The 19,066-nt window shown below is 50.7% G+C and overlaps 1 protein-coding gene across 2 annotated transcripts; it reads left to right on the top strand.

Annotated features, from left to right (window-relative positions):
• Positions 1-930: 930 nt before the first annotated feature.
• Positions 931-18,372, top strand: RBM38 (RNA binding motif protein 38). Of its 2 annotated transcripts, XR_012662991.1 has the most exons (5): positions 931-1,253; positions 1,988-2,111; positions 2,715-2,769; positions 16,923-17,464; positions 17,544-18,372. XR_012662991.1 is itself a non-coding variant. In XM_075108661.1 (4 exons), exons 1-4 carry the CDS (start codon positions 1,065-1,067, stop codon positions 17,221-17,223), a joined length of 669 nt encoding a protein of 222 aa, XP_074964762.1. In that variant the 5' UTR covers positions 931-1,064; the 3' UTR covers positions 17,224-18,372. The 2 variants fall into 2 exon arrangements, 1 of the variants encoding a protein (XP_074964762.1); XM_075108661.1 differs by having other exon boundaries at positions 16,923-18,372.
• Positions 18,373-19,066: the final 694 nt, after the last annotated feature.

Here is a 19,066-nt window from a genome sequence, read left to right as displayed (position 1 = left end):
TAGTAATATTATGTATTATTTAACATAGTTATAAGAAACTTGTTTTAAGATACAGATATGTTTTAAGATACAGATATGTTTTAAGATACAGATATGTTTTAACATGCAGATATGTAGTAAGATGCCAGATATGTATTAAGATGCATATATATAATATATATTCTACAATTTATCTCACTCAAGATACTTTAGGACTGCTGTCCAGTGTTTAAACCCCTGGCTGTTCCTTCTTGTTGGCTCAAAATGATCCCTTCCTCCTCCCTCCGCTTCCCAACGTGCCTTTGCCACCCGGCGAGCCACAAAGGCTGGCAAGAGGCTTGGTGGCTTTGTCCCTGCGTCCGAACCTGCCCCGGATTAAACCCTTGCAGTTGAGATTATTATGCAATTGAATAGAGGGAAGGAGGGATGAAAAAAGAAAAAACCAAAAACCAAACAAACCCCTCTTTGGAGGCGGTTTTCTTTGGCGGGCTTCTGCAGGAGCTGCCCCTTCGCCCCCCCCCTCCGTGCCCGTGGGGGGGGGTTGTCGCTGCCCCCCCGGGAGCCGCCGGGACTTGTAGTCTGGGCTCGGCTCAGCCTGGGGGGGGCCGCAGGGGGGGACCCCCGTCCCCAAGGTGCGGGGGGCGGGCGGGGCTCTGCAGGGCGCAGCGCGGGGGTCCCGCTGCCCGCAGGGGCCGCTCCGCCGTTGGAGGGGTGGGACGGCGTGGGGCGGGGGGGTGCTGCCCCCCACCCCGGGCCGCGGCGGGGCGCGGTGCGGTGCGGTGCGGGACTACGCGCCCCGGTGGCCCCTGCGCGGCGGCGGGGCGGGGCGGGGCGGGGCGGGCGCGGCCCTACAAAGGCGGCGGCGGCGGCGGGCGGCCGCTACTCACCGGCACCGGCGGGAGGGCGCGGTGCCGCCCGCGCTGCCGGCACAAAGCGCGGCCATGAGCCGGCTGTAGGCCCCCGGCACCCAGCCGCTCCCTTCGGCCGCCGCGGGGGGCTCGGACCGGGGGGCTCGGACCGGGAACGGGACCGGGGCGGGGGGGGGGGGGGGTACGTTTCTTCTCGTCGCCGGCGGCGCGGGGCGGATGCCGGCCGCGCCCGGCACCATGCACACCGTGCAGAAGGACACCACCTTCACCAAGATCTTCGTCGGGGGGCTGCCCTACCACACCACCGACTCCTCCCTCAGGAAGTACTTCGAGGTCTTCGGGGATATCGAGGAGGCGGTGGTGATCACCGACCGGCAGACCGGCAAATCCCGGGGATACGGATTTGTAAGTGCCGCTCCCTGCGTCCGTGTGTCCGTCCGCGTCCCGTGTGTCCCCCTCCCCCGCGACGGGCCGGGTGACGGGCGGCGGGGCTCCCCCCCCAGCCCCGGGGAAGGCGGCTGCCAGCGGTGCCCCCGGGCCGGTGGCCGGGCTCGGCCCCGCCGCGGAAGGGCTCGGTGCTGCCGCCCGTCCCGTCGCTGCTGCTGCTGCTTCCCGGGGAGGCTGTGCCGGGGGGTGGGGGGGGGGGCTCGGCCAGGACAAAGGCTGGGGAACCCAGGGAGGACCCCCCGCTCTCCCTGTGCCGGCCGAGGTCGAGCCGTACATTTCGGTGCTCCCCCCGACCCGTTCCTTTGCGGGTTCCAGCGAGGCGCTGCCCTCGATGTTCATCACGCGTGTTTCGGGGCGCGGGTCCCGGCCCCCCCCCCCCTCCCCCCCGGAGCTCCCCCTGCTGCGGGCAGCTTTGGGAGCGGTTCCACCGAGTGCTTAACAAAAAAAAAAAAGCCCGGAGGAGGTGGAAAGGCAAGGGAAAACAGCTGGCGAAAGCCCAACGGAGCAGCCTGGCGAGGGGGGAGCCCCCTTTTCTGTCGAGTCCCCAGGAGCCGTTCCCATCTTCGAGCCCACGCGAAGCGGAGTTTAGCTCCCGAATCAAAATAGAACAATAAATAAACTCCACTTTGTGCCCGTTGCTGGAGTGTTTACAAAGTGCTGTTGCTACAAACAAGGCTGTGCTTTAATTCCAGGTGACCATGGCAGACAGAGCCGCAGCTGAAAGAGCGTGCAAAGACCCAAACCCCATCATCGATGGCAGGAAAGCAAACGTGAACCTGGCATATTTGGGAGCAAAACCAAGGAGCATTCAAACTGGTGAGGCATCCAGGAGATCCCATCTCTCTCTATTAGAATAACTTGTAAGACGAGGAAGCAAGTTACTCAGGCTGGATTCATCCGATCTGATGCTGCTGCTTACCCCTCGTAGCTCTGACTGTGGGCACTGCGTCGTCCAGTTACCTCTCTTCTGTATCTCCTTACTGGTACCTGTTACACCAGTGTTATGCGCCCAAGTTCGTGCAACTGAGTGAAAGCCGTGCTCTTCCATGGCTGATCTGCTTTCCTGTTATCCTCTTCATTACATCGGTATTAACAGGATGATCCAGTTCATCGTTCTGCCCTCTGGTTTAATAACCACAGTACCCAGTGTGTAAAATACAGCATTATACCCCATTGTCTGTTCGATAACAGCGCTTTCACACTGTTCTTTAATCTGAATTCCCATCTGGTCCTCGTGCATATCACATATGCGTATTAAAATGAACTTGCTTCTAAATGGGGCTCTGAATTTACTCACATGTGTAGCAGATGAAATGCATGTATGTGAGGTCTGAGGTGTAATTATGCGCGTATATTACGAGTCAAATGCTACAATGAGTGCCACTCATTAATATTTCTTTTTTCTGAATGCTTTTTTAGGTTTTACCATAGGTGTGCAGCAGCTACATCCAGCCTTCATTCAGAGACCCTTTGGGTAAGTGGAAATGTTTCTTAACAGTCTGTTTGAAATCAAATTCATGAATCAACTTCCTCATTATTCAAAATGCGTGAAAAAAGCCTTAGCCGTCAAGAGTGGACAGTTACAACAGCTGTTGTTAATGTTCGGGGTTCTTTATTTCTGGTGAAGATTTCAGAAGTTTTGTGCATTTGTCAGCTTTAATGTAATTCCCGAAGATCCTCCTTCACCCTCAGTAAATCTTAGTCATAATCAACCCGATGCATTGCTTGCTGTTTTGCCAGCTTCAAGAATTCACAGGAATTCAAATAAATGGAAAATAGTTTCTCTATTACAGTACTTAAGGTGTCAAAACAATTAAGCAAATTCTGTTCTCATGTTTCTCAAATAAGATCTTCTGCTTCCTCCGTGCTGTTTCCCACGTAATAACGCTTAGGATACAGTTTTATCCTAGGAAACAAATTGCATTGGAAACAAAGTCTGTTACTTAATGAAAGTAACATTAGGTCAAAAATTGATTTTGGACAGATGTTATACAAGGCTTGAATAGTCTGCAAAAGTGGGCTTTTGTCTGCTGTTTTCAATAGCTTATACCATCCCTGCTCGGTTAGAAAAGTCCTCTTTTTATACATCTAATAGGATCTGGCAGCTGCTCTGCAAAAGACAAGTGTGCTTCACGAGAACAATAGTGACTGTCATACTGCCTTCATTTAACTGTTTAATGATTGATGCAGTTCTTTTTTTACACCATTTCAGAAAGTGAATATTGATAGGGTTTTTTTATTACTATTTTCTAAGAGCATTAAGAAAGTAGGTGCATTTTTTAAAGCTTTTGAGCACTGCTCTGTTGTGGTTTTTGTGTGACTCTAATATAAATAGATGGGATTTTGGCCTTTGTCAACAGAAATACTTCATCCCTTTCCTCCTCTCTGCTCATGTTTTTTTTTTTTTGGGGGGAAAGGGGGGTGTGGTTGTCTCTTTTTTTTTTTTTTTTTAAAGAAAAATATCTGCTAACAACAAAACAGAAACTTTCACTCCTCTGCCCTCATGGCTACAGTTGCCAACTGCCTGGGTAATCTCATTCCAATGAGTTTATGGATGTGAGAGACCGTGTTGCCACAATAGTGCACACCCAGTGTATGTGTGGTGTGTACGGTTTAAACATGCCAGTTTTCCTAAGCGGTTATGGCTCTGTTGGAAAGACTCGAAGAACATCTGTCATGAAATGAAGAGGCTCTTTTTTTTTTTTGGTGCAAGAGCAACAGTAGTCTACGTAGACGAGATGCTGCGTTTTAATAGCTCTCCTTGCACGGGAGCTACAATAGCTTTCTTAGCCCCCAGAGTAGGCAGCAGTGGTGCCTTTGAGATGTGAACCTCAGAGGCTTTCCAAATTTCACAGGAGTGTGCAAGAGACGTTGACGATAAAGCCAGCCTGTTGGGAGTTTTTCCATGCATGTTAACAGCAAAGAGCAAAATGGTGAAGCACGTTAAACTCCTCGTGCTGGCAGGAGTGCCGGCACACGCCTGTTCCTCTGGCAGATAATCTGCTGTTCCTGTGGGTACCGCTCCTACCCAGCCGCCGCAGCCCTGGAAAACATAGTCTGTCTTTTTGAACAGTTTGCTTTTTAGTTTCAGATACAGAGGAGTGTGGGATCAACTGACTATATGTGTTCCTAGAGGTCTAGGCAGTTACTGTTCCAGTTGTTAGGCATTGGTTTCATCATTAAACCAGCAGAGCTGCAGTTAGCACATACAGCAGAGAGCACTATAAATTATTTATCGGTTGCCAAGAGACAGGAACCAGGAGACTGGAGGGTTGGAGGAAGGGGATTATATATCATTATTTGCAAGCATCAGTAAACAAGAATTTCATTGCATTCAGTCATTGCTGGAGCAGAATCACTGAAAATGTGGGTTTGGCAAAAGGTGGAGCCATTTACCTGAGCACCGCAACTGGGGCTGCTCTGTGGCTTCTGAGCAGAGCATCAGGTGCTTAGTCAAGCAGCGGAGCTTGGCTGCCGGTTCCCTCTTTGTCTCGTCAGTAGACGAACAAAACTAAAAGCCTGCCAGGCTCCACTCTTGCATTCCCTTGAACCCACAATTTCCTTGGCTCTTTGTGGGATTTGAGGATGGATGAGGAGTTTATTAGGGTCTGGCTGTCTTTGGAAGCTCCATCAAGTTGCTGTTGTCCATGTGCTCTGCGCCGTGTGGAGTGGGTTCTGGCCTTCCCCAAATGAAGCTCAGTGGCTCGTCTGCTTTGCCCACGGTGTAAGATGTTGCCCGGTTCTCCTTCCTGCAGTTCCTGTCTCTGCAAAGTGTTTGTGCCCCCAGGGGTTTATATGCGGTTTCCAAAGGGCGATTGTTAGGGGGCACGGGGTACTAGGTGTGCAAGCTGGGCTAGGCAAGGGAGACATGAATGAACAACCCGTTGACTGCTAGGCAGCTAAATAAGAGAAAGTCAGCCAGTCACGTTCTGGCTATCAAGCCACAAAATGCAGGTTTTGGTGAAACCTGAAATGAATGGAAACTATGAAAATTACCCAAACATCAGTGAGGATTATTTATAAACTGAAGGCTCCCCTCTGCCATGTCCCAGGCACCCAAATGCAGCTGTAAATATTGCCTGGGGTATGCGGAACAGAAAGAGAAACTGTGAAGAGCCTCTCTCCTTCCTCCTGCTGTCCTGGCAGGGGAGGCACTTGCACAGCAGACAGCACGGAGTCGGTAGTAAATCCCGTTTTAAGAAGTAGTCTCTAGACTGTCGTAACCAGAGATCTTAACAGTAATGCAAGGCAAAGGATCTGTCTGTGTTAGGGTGACTCGGAGATCTGGCTTCTGAGTTTAGGGAAGCAGCATTAGGCCTGGGGGCTTAGCCCGGAGCTTACAGCGTGTCCTTTGCTTGGAGGCAGCTGGCAATGGCACAGCGTGTCCCTGCAGCTACCGGCCAGCCTGGGGCTGTGCTTATGCGATCAGAGCAGGGGGAGACCCTCTCTCTGCAAATGGAGCTTCTCTTACTTGCAAGTGTCCCTTTTAAGAAATTTTGAGGAACACGAAACTTCTTGGAAGCTGCTAGGAGCAACGCTGCAGGCTGCTTGATCAGGAATACATGGCGATGTGGCAGAGCTGTGGGTGCCCCTCTCTTGGTCCTCTTCTCTAGGACTGTGGTGCCCAAGACAGGCTTGAGCCTGTGCAGGGAATGGGGATTCCCTGGTTCTTGCCTTTGCAGCCGTGCTTGCCCTGCTGGACGCGAGCAGCGTATGGCAGATGCATTCCTGTGGCTGTGCCTCAGCGAGGGAGCTATCTGTGTGGGAGATGTACCAGGGACTGAGTAAGTGGCTGAGCTCTTGGAAGCATATAGCAGTCTCTTGCAGCAGGAGCCAGCTCTCTCCATATCTGCACGTTGGAAGTTGCTTCTCCAGAGACCCCACTGCCCATCCTTGTGTAGTTGCTTATTTTGGTGGCCCCCTGACTCTGGCCCGTGTTTGGTCTCAGGCAGCATCGGAAGAGTTAAACCTCTTCTGAGTTTGAAATTTCATGCATTGATGCTGCTGCAGTTAGGAAGTGAAGAAAGTCCCTCTTTGTGGCAGCCCACCCTCCCTCGCAGCTGTTTATCCTTAAAACTTTGCTATTGGGTTAAAAATAAAAGGAAACAAACTTTCATCTCTTCTGTGGTTATGCTTATAAAACGGCACACGCTGGCCTTGCTCTGCTCAGCCCCGTCAGCTGGCATCCCCCGTGCTCTGGCTTCCTTTTGCACCGCTTACCAAAAAGCTGGCCTGCTGCGGGACCCCAGCCTGCTCTGCCGGTCACAAGCGGCTCCCATGGGGCTGGCGCAGCCGGCACCTGTTGTTTATCGTGTGCCAACAACATGAAAGCTTTGGGGGGGGGAATTTCCTAAGAAACATTCAAATCCACTTTCCAAATGGCTTCAGCTGCTAGTTCTTGGGCCTGGTTACTGTTATTCAGACCAAATGCTTGCCAGTCAGAAAGAGCATCTTTCCCCTCCCGCCTTTCTGTATTTTTTTTTTAAGAGTAGACCTGTATATATAAGCAGGTCAGTTGCCTTTGTGAATTTTCGTCAACATCCACTTCAATGTGGCAAATGCTGGTACCAGACCCAAGGGCTTGGTATACAGTTTCTTTTGGTTTTGGGCACGATTTGCTTGTGCCCTGCATCTAGTATAGGCCCGTAGCACAATACAAAAAGAGCACGGTCTCCTATACTGACCTCGTGCTTGGCTGCATAAACATTGTGCCAAGCCCAAGGCAGCAGTAGACCTTCTGCAGGCGACAGGCTGCGGGTGAAGGATGCCATGTGCCGTTCTGGTGCAGCCGGGGCGCCAGCCTGCGTGTGATGGAGAGCCAGGCTGAGCTGGCTCTAGCTTTGTCTTCACAACTCAAGTTGTGCCGTCTTCTCTGCACGATTCCGTTGCCTTTGGTGTATTTGCTCTTCATCCTCACCAGCGTGACAGCAGCTGCCTTAGCAGCAGAGTCTTTTTCCCCAGCAGAAGTTGGGGAGCAACAGATGCAAAATTCTCCTATTCTGGTCTGGCCGGTGCCACTTAAGTCCCAACGGGGTGGATTCATGCACACATCTGATTTTTTAGAGCAGTCCAGCTTGTACTTGATCTCGTCTTTCCTTTGCACAGCTGTTGACATGCTGGTCCCTAACTCTAGCATTAAACACATGCCCGGTAGTTGGAATGATAAATGCCGCTCTGACCGGCCTGCCTCTCGGCTCAGGACACCAGCGAGAGAACTAGACAGTTGTTGTGCTGATAATTTGGTAGCAAGGACACGGGGTCACTTCTAAATATGACTTATGTGAAGAGCTTGTTCCCCACACATGGGAGCAAGCTACATACCAGAGCTAAATATACTCTATGATCACAAAAGATGAAAAGTCGTGGACCTCAGAGTTAAAACTGCTTCTCCTGTTTCTTGGTCTCTAAACCCTGTAAACAGGATTGTGCTGTCCCCTGCAATTTCCCTGTCACCAGCGTTGAGCATTTCGGCTCTCCTGTGTCATGGCTGAGCTGCTGCTGGCTCTGCTCCGGCCGAAGCAGCCGGGGGCAGGCTCACAGCCCCCCGCCGTGGTCCTGGCCTGCGGGAAGGTGTGGAGGGAGAGAGGGAGATGTCTTAGATGCTCTAGAACAGTGAAGGTACCACTGGCAGCAGAGATCACGGAAACTTTTAAAATAGAATGTCTTTCTTGGCTGAGAAATTACTTGTCTTATCGCTGTAGATTTTCTTTTATCAAAAATAGATATTTCATTGCTTCTCCTATAGCTAAAGCATTCTGCTTCAAAATACTTCATCTAGCTAAGAAAGAATTTTTGATAAATGAAATGTGTGGATGGTTTTAATTAAAAGTCAGTGGAAGGGATTATGCGTAAAGCAAGAAAGTCTGTTAAAAAATGGAACCAGTCAAAAGTAGTCGATTTAATATGTATTATGCCAAAACTTGTCAGGTACTTGAGAAGACTTCAGAGATGTTTCTGCAGCCTTTGTTTTTTTCCAAATCGCAGAAGAAAATTGGAAGGCTTAGTTAAAGGCAGAATTCCTGGGGCTGCCTGGGTTAATCTGTCGGAGCCTCTGGGTTTCCTCCTGTGTGGAGAGGATGGATCCAGCATCCTCCTGGGTTTCTCACACGGATTCTGAGGGACTCAGGCTCCTTTAATACACTGGTGTGAAGCATTTTCTGTTTCTTCTGTCAGTTCATTTCTGTTTTGCCTGTGCTGACAACTTGGGAGGGGTTTTTCCTTCTCTGGATAGCTGACTAGTTGTGGGTAAACTTCCATGTGGCTTTTTCCTTGGTGCCAGATGGCTCTTGTTTCAGGCAGATGTTATCTCCTGCTACCTGAGTGTTTTTCAGCCTGCTTCTCCAAAACTATTTTTGGTCTGGCCCAATATGCCTTTGTTTGGGATAACTTTTTTTCCTTTTTCCTTTTGGTGTGGGGGAAGCAAGATGCAGAGGATAAAGCTGTAAATTGTTAAGCCTGGCTAACTTGTGGTGGAGCTCAGCATGTTGATATCAGACTCTTGGTTAAGCTGAGAAAAAGGATTAGACCTTTGTGAGAAGATGTACTCTCATCTTTAGTCTGCAAATTTTTTTTTTATTTTATTTCTTTTGGTTTTTTTCCCCCACACCTCTGCACCGGCTCTGGGGGAAGGCGTAGATGGCATTTCTCTTTACTTTTTTTTGTGGGATCTCCTTTCCTCTGCTATGGGCCATTAGTTTGTTGCGTCAGGAAGTCAAGATGTGCTAACACTGTAAAATGAGGGCACTGCTGGGCTATGATAGGTTCTCAGCTACTGCGGTGCCTCCTCTTCCTTAAATTTTCTCTCTCCTGCCAAAATGAAATAAATTGACATCATGGATTGCTCTTGTACTCTTGTCATTTGTCTTGAGCCATGGTTTTTGGTAGGCTCAGCAACCAACAGAAGTTATCACTGAATCCTGCAATATAATAAAATATAATCCACTTTTTCTCCTATACTGATTCCAGCCTGGGACAGTCTGTCGTAGCAGGTTTTCCTTGGTGATTGCCACCAGTGTCGTGATGTCTGCTCCCAACAGGGAAGCAAGAAACCCAGTTGTGTACCTGTTTGCACAGGCTGCTGTGTAAATCTTCCCAGAGGGCCAGAGGATGAGTAGAAGACGGACAGGCAAATTATTTGCAAGATGAGCAGAAATTGGATTGGTTGGTTTGCTATTTCATGTCAGAGAGGATAAGTACTGGACCAAGGAGCTGCAGAGTTCCTCCTTGCCTTGCTTTGAGCTGGCTGAGATAGCTGGCTGACGAGGCAGAAGCCATTGGCATTTCAATGCATGTTTGAATCGGCTTTAGCAGGGACATCTTAGGATTCGGAGGTTTGTCATGTCAGTGGTTGAAGCCCAGCCCGTGTCAGTGAAAGCTGATGGATGGTGGAGTGGTCAGGGCACAACAAATGATCTGCACCCACGTGTTAGTGGATGAACTCTATGCGGTTTCCTCCTGGGAGCAAGAGTCCTTTTTGGCAGGCAGGGACTGCCCTGGCCATGCCTCAGCCTGGAGGCACTCCTCATCGTACCTGGATTTGAGAACAGGACCTGAATGTTTCCATGGCCTGTTGTCGTGGCTGAGGCCCATGAGATACGTATTGCCAAGCCTGCCGCTGCTCCATGCAGGTTTGCTTAAAGTGGCTCCTCGTGGTGAGTGTTTGCTGGCTTGGGAGTGTCCTTCAGGAATGATGTTCTTGGGGCATGAGTTAGGTCAGGATGTGTCTGTGCATCACCAACACTGAGGTGGTGTTGCAGCACTGCTAATGCAAGCGTAGAGCTCCTGGACTGCTGCTGCTTTCCTTGGCGGTGCTGGGGTGTGCTTCCCAGAGCAGCTCCTGGCTGGTGCTCTTATGCTCATGAACCCACTTCAAAATACATCTTCAGATGCGTCCGTGGGTGCTGAGGGAACTGGTGGGTGAAGTTGTTAAACCACTATTTATCACGTTTGAGTAATCGCGGCAGTCTGGTGAAACTCCCACTGACTGGAAAAGGGGGAACGTAAGCCCCGTTTTTAAAAAGGGGAAAAAAGGAAGACCTGGGGAACTACAGACCAGTCAGTCTCACCTCTGTGCCCAGCAAGATCATGGAGCAGATCCTCCTGGAAACTATGCCAAGGCACATGGAAAACGAGGAGATGATTGGTGACAGCCAGCGTGGCTTCACTAAGGGCAAATCGTGCCTGACAAATTTGGTGGCCTCCTGCAACGGGGTTACAGTGTTGGTGGATAAGGGAAGAGCAAGGGACATCATCTACCTGGACTTGTGCAAAGCATTTGACGCTGTCCCGCATGAGATCCTTGTCTCTAAATTGGAGAGACTTGGATTTGATGGACGGGCCACTCGGTGGGTAAGGAATTGGCTGGATGCTCACACTCAGAGTTGCGGCCAACAGCTCGATGTCCAGGTGGAGACCAGTGATGAGTGGCGTTCCTCTGGGGTCAGGATTGGGACCGGCGCTGTTTAACATCTCTGTCTAGTGACGTGGCCAGTGGGACTGAATGCACCCTCAGCAAGTTTGCCCATGACACGCTGGAGCGAAGGGATGCCATCCAGAGGGATGCTGACAGGCTTGAGAGGTGGGTCCCTGTGAACCTCATGAAGTTCAACAAGGCCAAGTACAAGGTCCTGCGCATGGGTTGAGGCAATCCCAGGCACAAACACAGGCTGGGCAGAGGATGGACTGAGAACAGCCCTGAGGAAAGGACTTGCGGGTGTTGGTTGATGAGAAGCTCAACGTGATCTATCAATGTGCGCTCACAGCCCAGAAAGCCAACTGTATCCCAGGCTGCATCAAAAGCAGCGTGACCAGCAGGTCGAGGGAGATGATTCTGCCCCCCTACTCCGCTCTGGTGAGACCCCACCTGGAGTCCTGTGTCCAGCTCTGGGGCCCCCAACGTAAGAAGGACATGGACCTGTCGGAGCGAGTCCAGAGGAGGGCCACGAAGATGATCCGAGGGCTGGAGCCCCTCTGCTGTGAGGGCAGGCTGAAAGAGTTGGGGTTGTTCAGCCTGGAGAAGGCTGTGGGGAGACCTTACAGCAGCCTTCCAGGACCTGAAGGGGGACTGCAAGAAAGCTGGAGAGGGGCTTTTTACAAGGGCATGTGGTGACAGGACAAGGGGTGATGGCTTTAAACTGCCAGAGGGTAGATTTAGATTAGATATAAGGAAGAAACTCTTCACTGTGAGGGTGGTGAGGCACTGGGACAGGTTGCCCAGAGAAGCTGTAGATGCCCCATCCCTGGAAGTGTTCAAGGCCAGGTTGGATGGAGCTTTGAGCAACCTGGTCTGGAGGAAGGTGTCTCTGCCAGTGGCAGGAGGTTGGAACTGGATGATCTTCCAACCCAAACAATTCTATGATTCAAATCTATCATCTGGGCTGTGGCTGGAAGTGTTATGTCACTGGAGATGGTTTTCATCTTGCTGTCAGGGACAGCTGTGGCTATGCTCAGCTTGTTCTGCAGTACCACCTACCAGCTGAAGCCTGGCACCACCTGCCATCACATGTTGTGGCAGTGTGGGTGTCGCTGTAGCAGCTAATGGTTCAACTGTAGTGGAAATGGAAGCCAAATTCCTGGGGTCAAATGCCAGAACTTGTGCCTTCACTGGCAGACACAAAGGGCTCTGTTTCTTTTATTCTTCAAGAAATAAAAGGCTGGTCGTGGCGGTGGCATTTGTGTGCTGATCTCTGTGAGGCTGCCAAAAGCTCTGTGCCCCTCCTCGTTTCCCAAGTGTCTGTGTGATGCTGTGTCCCTCTTGTCAGAGGGTTGCCGTTGTCTCCCACCTCTCCAGAAGCAGCAAAACCATCTCCCAGCATGGCTGGCAGAGATCAAGGGGGTCAGGAACCCCTTGCTCTCTGCTCTCCCAGACCTGGGCAGCTTGTAGGAGCTGCTCATGGCTCGTGCATAGGAAGTCCTGCAGGATGCAGGAGAGCTGAGAAGGTGCAGCTAAAACACATTTTAGGTGTAAAACTGACCTAAAATAATCAACTATATAAAATGCCTCTGAAATGAGCTCTGCCAGATAGAGTTGCTGATAGAGAGACTCGTTAGCTTGTGCCTCTTCCTTGCCGTTTGGGATGGGGTGTGGGACACCTGGCCGTTTGTCTGGTCCCTTCTTCCTGGCTGCCCTTGGAGCTGCCGCTGCCCGCCAGCCACCCCTGCCCTGCCGCTCGCCCCCGGCAGCCCTGCCGGTGCGGTGGGGACAACTGGGCGGTGGCAGGTTTTAAAAAGTCCGTTCTTTCACCTCCCAGGAGCCGAGGGTGCCGGTAGCTGCAAACCTTACCTGATGCGTTTGATCATCTCTACCCAGGACTGCACCGAAAACGGGCTGCTTTTGTCCTGGCTTTTGTATTTTGCCCAGCGGAAGCCGAGTCTGCGTCTCCCCTGCCAATGGCTCTGTAACCGTCTCTTTTGTTCTGTGTCTTTCAATTCTGGCTGCTGGGGTAGCATGGCGTCGTGCCACGTAGTTAGGAACGTGGGCTAGCGTGGCGGTCCCAGCTGCCCTCCTGCACCGCGACGGCCCTCCCGAGTCCCTTCTGCAGCCGCTGCCGGCTCTAGACTTAGGTTTGACCGTGCTTGTTACGTTTTGTGGCCTTTGCCTGGGATTAATTGTAATGCCATAAGCATCTTTTACCTCTGCTGTTCACGGGATGACTGGTGTGTGGTGGAGATGGCTGATCACTTGGTTGATGTTTTATAATCCCACTGTGTGTATTATAAATGAAGTCCTCTTCTGGCTGCCAGGGCCTGTCGTGGGGGAGGGAGGAAAACTGCAGGGAGGAAGGGAAAGGCATCTTAAAACACAGATGTGACTCATTCTGTAGAAATTCAGATTAGAGTTTGCTGAATTTTAGAAAAAGAACTCTAAAAGAGCTTTTACTTTTTTCCCCCCTGAAAGATCTTCAGAAATAATGGAAGCGGGGAAATATTTTAAGACCTTCTGTGGATGCTAAACATAGCCAGCAGAGAACTTCATTGTCCTGCACTGGTTTGGTTTTGTTTGTAGCTGCAAGTCATCAAAGTGACCTGACCTTGGGTTGTGTGTTTTGTTTTGATCGATGAGTTGCTATCTGTCCACCTAAATCAGAAGTCCAACCTGCATATCATGATTGAAATTTCTAGCTAAATTATTAAGACCCCACAGACTAAAAGAACCTTCCTTTTTACATAGAAACAAATTAGGGAGTTGCTGAGTGTGATTTTTTTCTAGTGCAGTAAACTCTGGTGCGTGATGTGCGCTTGTGTATGCATTGGGCTGGGATGTATTTCTGGAAACGGAGTGCAGGAATACTTATTGTCGTCTTAGCTAATGGTGCTTTTCATTCAAAGTATCATTGAAGAACTGGAATTTTTCCTTGCTGAGCAAAAAAGTAGTGCAGGATGTCACGGATTTGCTGTCTCTCTGGAGCACACCGTGGGAGCTGCGATGGAGGAGCTGTGTATGTGAAAGCAAAGCCGATACGTAGAGTTTCTTGGGGGTGAGTTGGGAGCGTGCGCTCACCCCGACGGCCCCGCATGTAGCCACATCCTCTGCATGGGGCTCCGAAGAGCAGTTGGGTGGCAGCAAGGGACATTGGGGGGTGACCTGCAGAGCTGCTCAAACAGGATGGTGCTCAGGCTGAATTGCTCAGAGGCTCTTAGACTGTCTTCCTGGTCACTTTGCAGGTGCAGGCTGAATGCCTGTGTGCAGGAAAAGCACGGGCCCCATCTCTGCTCCTGCTGTTGGGTGTTTTTTAGTGATCCCTGAGCGTGAGGATTGTGCATTTGGGGTTTTTTGTTGTGTTTGTGGAGTCATTTTAACTTTTTCAGCCCAGCAGTGAGGCACATGTAGGGAGAAACAACAGGCAGCCAGAGCATCCGTCACCAATCTGGGATGCAGGCTGTTGTCCAAGCAGCCGGTTTACAAGGGGGTAGAGCAAGAGGCGTGCGTGGGGTCTGCTTGTCTCACCCCAAAATGGCTGCATGGGCCAATGCCTGGGGGTGCCTCTGCGGACCCTGGCAGGCCAAGAAAGCAGTATTCCACCTCTGTGTTACTTAAAACAAAATGAAACAAAACAGCCCCCCAGTGACCAAGCATGAGGAACCTCTGCGCTGGGACTGGGCCCAGCTCCTCGGAAGAGGTGCGTGACATTAAGAGCTCTTGGTCTGAACTGGCACATAAGCCCTAGCTCTGATTCAGCTGTGCCGGCCTGAGTTTAGATCAGAGATAAACAAAAGTGATTCAGTGAATTTCTGCTGCCTCATCTCATTCTTGTTAGTCACAGGGTGATACTGGGTATGGTTCATTTATGGACTGGAGGACCGTGAGGTCCTTCTCTCTGCACTACGCTGGGGATGGCTCTGGGACCTGAAAATGGTCTTGCACTTAATCAGCCAAAGGTTGCGTTGCTGCTCTCCATCCATCCTCCTCCCCGGTGCCGCCCCTCTGGGGGCAGCCGCATTATAGAATCATAGAATGGCTGAGTTGGAAGGGACCCACAAGGATCATCAAGTCCAACTGCTGTCCCTGCACAGGACAACCCCAGATTTACAGCATACGGTCATATCTAAGGACTCTGATTTCAGAGGCAGTGTTGCTGTGCGGGGGGAGGAGAACAATCATTCTCTCATCATGCAAATTGCCTCAAGAAAAACTAAAGTGCATATGTGAGTGGGAAAACAAGAGAAAACCCGGTTCAGATGAGCACTTGTTTGCAAGAAGCCATGCTCCTGCCTGAAGATTGGGTCAAACCATCCAGTGCTGGTTGTAAAGCAAATGGGAACAGCCCCATAATAGCTCTAGGTGGGCCCCAGTATGTTGTAGGTGGTGGCTGAGACCAGGGACGGACACTTGGGTGGAAGGAGGGCAGCCAGTGACCCATCCAGCAGAAGTTTCCAGTCCCTGGCTGCAAGTGCCCGTGGTTTCGCGCTGGGCAGTGTGGTGAGTCGTCTGGGGTTTCCGACCCCGGAGATCAGATGGATGAGTGGGCAAGATATCCTCTCCCTGAGCAGCTGAGCTCGGCTTTAGAGAACAGTTTAGGCACTTACAAGCCCGCATGTTGTGAAAAGCCTGTGGGAGGCTTTTAAAAGTGGTTGTGTTTGAAAATGTGCTGTCACACACATCCACACAAAAATCCCCAGAATATTTGAATCTGCATAAGCTCTTTGCAAAGTTTTACCTTGGGGTTTTTTTTTTTTTTAGCCAAAATGAGTTGGGTTTGGGGACAGGGTGGAATGAGCTCGCTGGAGGATGGCTTTTGGTTCATGTTGCTGCCCTTGCACGATTCAGCAAGCAGCCGGCCCAAGGGACCTTTTCCACAGCGTATGCTTTCTGGTGCACGTGGCTCTGATCTTTCAGGGGTCACGTGCCGGTTGCTCGTGACAGTCTGCACACCCCTATCTCTTAAACAAGCTCCAAATCTGTCAAGCCTGTGCACACTGGGGCTCTGCTGCCCAAGGGCTGTGCAGGCAGATACTGTTTGCACTTGGCAGTTGCACGTGCAAGTGCCCATTTTTGTCCTGGCCCGTGGCGTTTTGTGTGGATGGACCTAAACCTTCAGGTTTGCACAGTTTTTGCTCTTGTTTGAGGCCTGACTTGTGGGTCCTTGGGAAATATAGCTCTTTCATTTGGCTGCTTTTTTTTTTTTTTCCTTTCCTCCTCATTAGCAATTTCTAGCAAATTAGTGGGCAACTGCATTAATCATCTCCAGGATCTTTCAGGCTATGGACTTTAATTGACTGTGGCATTGTTAAATTCCTCCCAGCAGCACGGCTTCCTTGGGGCAGGGGCAAACCAGCTAGTGAAAAACAGCACTTTAGAACCTGCATCGAAAGGGCAGAGGAAATGCTGGTGGCTGGCTGGCCCCGGAGCTTCGATGTAAAAGCTCATGGGCACGTGAGCATCGCTGCTGAGCTGGGGGTGGCTGGCACGGTTGCACCTGAGGAGTGTTACTGAAGGGGAAAAAAACCAGAATTAATATCTCATGTTTTACAACAAACACCCTGTAGCATTGCCCTAAACATCCAGTGTTATGGAAACACAGGCTTAAATGTGTAGTAACTGATAACAGCTGGCAAGCTGGAGGGCCCTCGGATGTGCCCGGGGCAGTGGTTGTCCCTGGTGGGATGAACCCTGATGGGATGAATGGAGGAGAGACCCGGGGTCCCTGGTGCTGGGAGGTGCCCTGCAGGGGCTGGTGTCCTCAGGAGCCTCCCCCAGGATTTGGGCAGTGTGGGTGGAAGCACGGACCTGGAGGGTACGGGAGGTGGTGAGGCTGCCAGCGCTGGCCGGGACAGGCACAGCACGTCGGGGCGAGGGAGATATGGCGAGCCAGTCAGGCAGGGGCTGTGTTGCAGCTGGCCAGGGAGGTTATTTTGGGGACCAGCAGCCTGGATAGTGAGAGATACAAGGCATGATGGAGACCAGGGTGTGTGTTCGTTCTTGCAGTCCGTACTTTACCTTCCACTACTTCCACCCTTGGGGTCTGGGAGTGTTTTGCTTTTCGTTCCCTCCACCCTGAGCAGCACCCCAGACTCGAGGGCAGCACTGTTTCTGTGGCTGATGCACGCGAATTTGGGGAGGGAAGAAGGGGGACACTCAGGCTGGAGGGAGCCCAGCCCCTTGTTGACTCTCTCCCTTTGCCTCCACAGACTCACGCCTCACTATGTTTACCCCCAAGCTATCATCCAGCCCAGCGTGGTGATCCCTACCCCTGTGCAGTCCATCACGTCTCCCTACATCGACTACACCGCCGCCAGCCAAGCCTATTCCCAGTACACCACAGCTGCCTACGACCAGTACCCCTACGCTGCCTCTCCCGCTGCCGGGTTTGTGGGATACGGCTACACGGGCGCGGTCCAGCCCCCCATCACCGCCAGCAACCCAGCGGCGCCCGCCACCGCTTTCGTGCAGTACCAGCCCCAGCAGCTGCAGCCTGACCGCATGCAGTGAGGGCTCGGCCCGCACCTTCGCCACCTAGGACAATCTTTTACAGTGGAAGGATACGACTAGGACAACAAAAGCAACAAAAAAAACCCAATAAAAGAAACAAACAAACAAAAAAAAGATTAAAAAATCACCCCACCCCTTTATCCCCTTTATGTAGGTGCATATCAATACCTAAGCTATTTATAGTGTTAAGGGCAAACCCAAACCCTTGCAGTCTGACTGTGCTCATGAAAATGGACTTCTGGTAAGTTGTGGGGTTTTCTTTTCAATCTGGACAGATTTTGTCTTGAAGATGTTCTAAAAGTGACTGAAATGTTTCACAGGAAAACTGCAGATTCTTGCACACATCGCGGTCTGCTTCCATCACCGGTGGTCGTCTTTCCGGCCCTACCCTGTCAGCCTTCCCCTCCTCATCAAACCTGCAATCCTCTTAATTACTGTCGAGGTACGGAGGTACTCGGAGAACGTGGAAAAAAGCAATCTTATTTTTTGGTTGTACAAAAACTTTGTAATACTCAGAGATGCCTTACAGAAAAAAGAAAAACAAAAGAAAAAGGAAAAACTATTTTTTAATATTTATTGCGATTTTATTCGCATGAGCTGTGAATTGCAGACAGAAGAATAGTAGTAAGTATCTGCCTTGTTTAATTCTCATTTTACTAAATTATTGTATGTAGGTAAAAATTCTTAAGTAATTGCTGAATCACTTCAACATGCAAAAGGGAATATTGGCTTGAAGGAGAGCAGAATATTCCTTTAGTCAACGCACTGTACTATTTTCTTATTGTAATTGTTACTCTGTTAAGATTATCTCAAATTTAGGTATATTTTTAAATGCAAAAAAGCGACGAAGAATACCGAACATTTTGTCTACTTTGGTAGATTTTTTTTTTTTTTTGTTACAATGCTGCAACCTATGGAGACATTTACAGTATTTATGTAAAAGAGATTTGGGGCTGTTGGCCAGCAAAGCTTAGGAGAGTAGCATGAGTGAAGCAAAAGAGAAAAAGGTGTTATGTCATTGAACAAATGGGTAACCGTAACCTTTTTATGCCTATTATCCAACAGCCAAACAAAGGAAGAGAACAGACAGTGTAAGTTAAGTGCATTTCTACAAAGAACAGCAATAAACTATTTTAACTTTTAAAATGATTTGATACTGTATGGTACCGTGTTTGCTCGGCTGGAGTCTGTCCGGGAGTGCTTCCGTTTGACGTGATAGGGCTATGCTGGGCCTTTGCCCGCGAGCACGCCGGCGTGGCCCGCGGCGCCCGGCACGAGCCCCTGCTCGCGTCCTGACCCAGCGCTGCATCGCACAGGCGCTGCGTGGCCGCGGCCGTCCCTCGCAGCGTGCCCCGTGCCCTGGCGGGCGCTCTCGCGTCCCGCATCGCCTGTAACTCTTGGCACCTCGGGGGGTGTGAGCTCCCGGAGCACCCTGCCGGAGCTGGGCTGTGTGGAGCAGAGGGTGTAAAGCGCTGCCGTCCGGGTGCAGCTCCGGTGGAAACGGGGACAGCTGAGATCAGATCGTACCCCAGAGTCCTCAGGATTTCACTTCCCGTCTGTTATTTGCTTAGAATAAGGTTGGGTTTTTTTTCCTAAATTGAATCCATCAAAAAGTGAGTGGTTTGCTAAAGCCCTGTCCCAGCTAAGGGCTGTCTGCTCCTGCGGGACACGGGCAGGCTGTGGGCAGCAGTGAGGCTCTGAATCCTGCCAGCGCAGAGATTCCCTTGTTCAGAGAGAAAAAAACGGGGGGGGGGGAAGAAAAACTTAAGCCTGGGATTAAAAACTATCACTAAAATAGTTTGAATAACAAAGTCAACTGACTCGCCGGGAGCCCAGTGAATGC

This window comes from Phalacrocorax aristotelis, chromosome 13 (assembly GCF_949628215.1).
Source record: "Phalacrocorax aristotelis chromosome 13, bGulAri2.1, whole genome shotgun sequence".
Classification (NCBI taxonomy): Eukaryota; Metazoa; Chordata; class Aves; order Suliformes; family Phalacrocoracidae; genus Phalacrocorax; species Phalacrocorax aristotelis.
The sequence above is the reverse complement of the archived record's forward strand: the minus strand, read 5'-3'. Positions and strand labels throughout refer to the sequence as shown.

Bases quoted from the DNA above. Each gene is read 5' to 3' on its own strand.
- RBM38 (XM_075108661.1), top strand. From the start codon at position 1,065: ATGCCGGCCGCGCCCGGCACCATGCACACCGTGCAGAAGGACACCACC. The intron at 1,254-1,987 runs GTAAGTGCCGCT...CTTTAATTCCAG, and splicing joins AATCCCGGGGATACGGATTT to GTGACCATGGCAGACAGAGC. The intron at 2,770-16,922 runs GTAAGTGGAAAT...TTGCCTCCACAG, and splicing joins TTCATTCAGAGACCCTTTGG to ACTCACGCCTCACTATGTTT.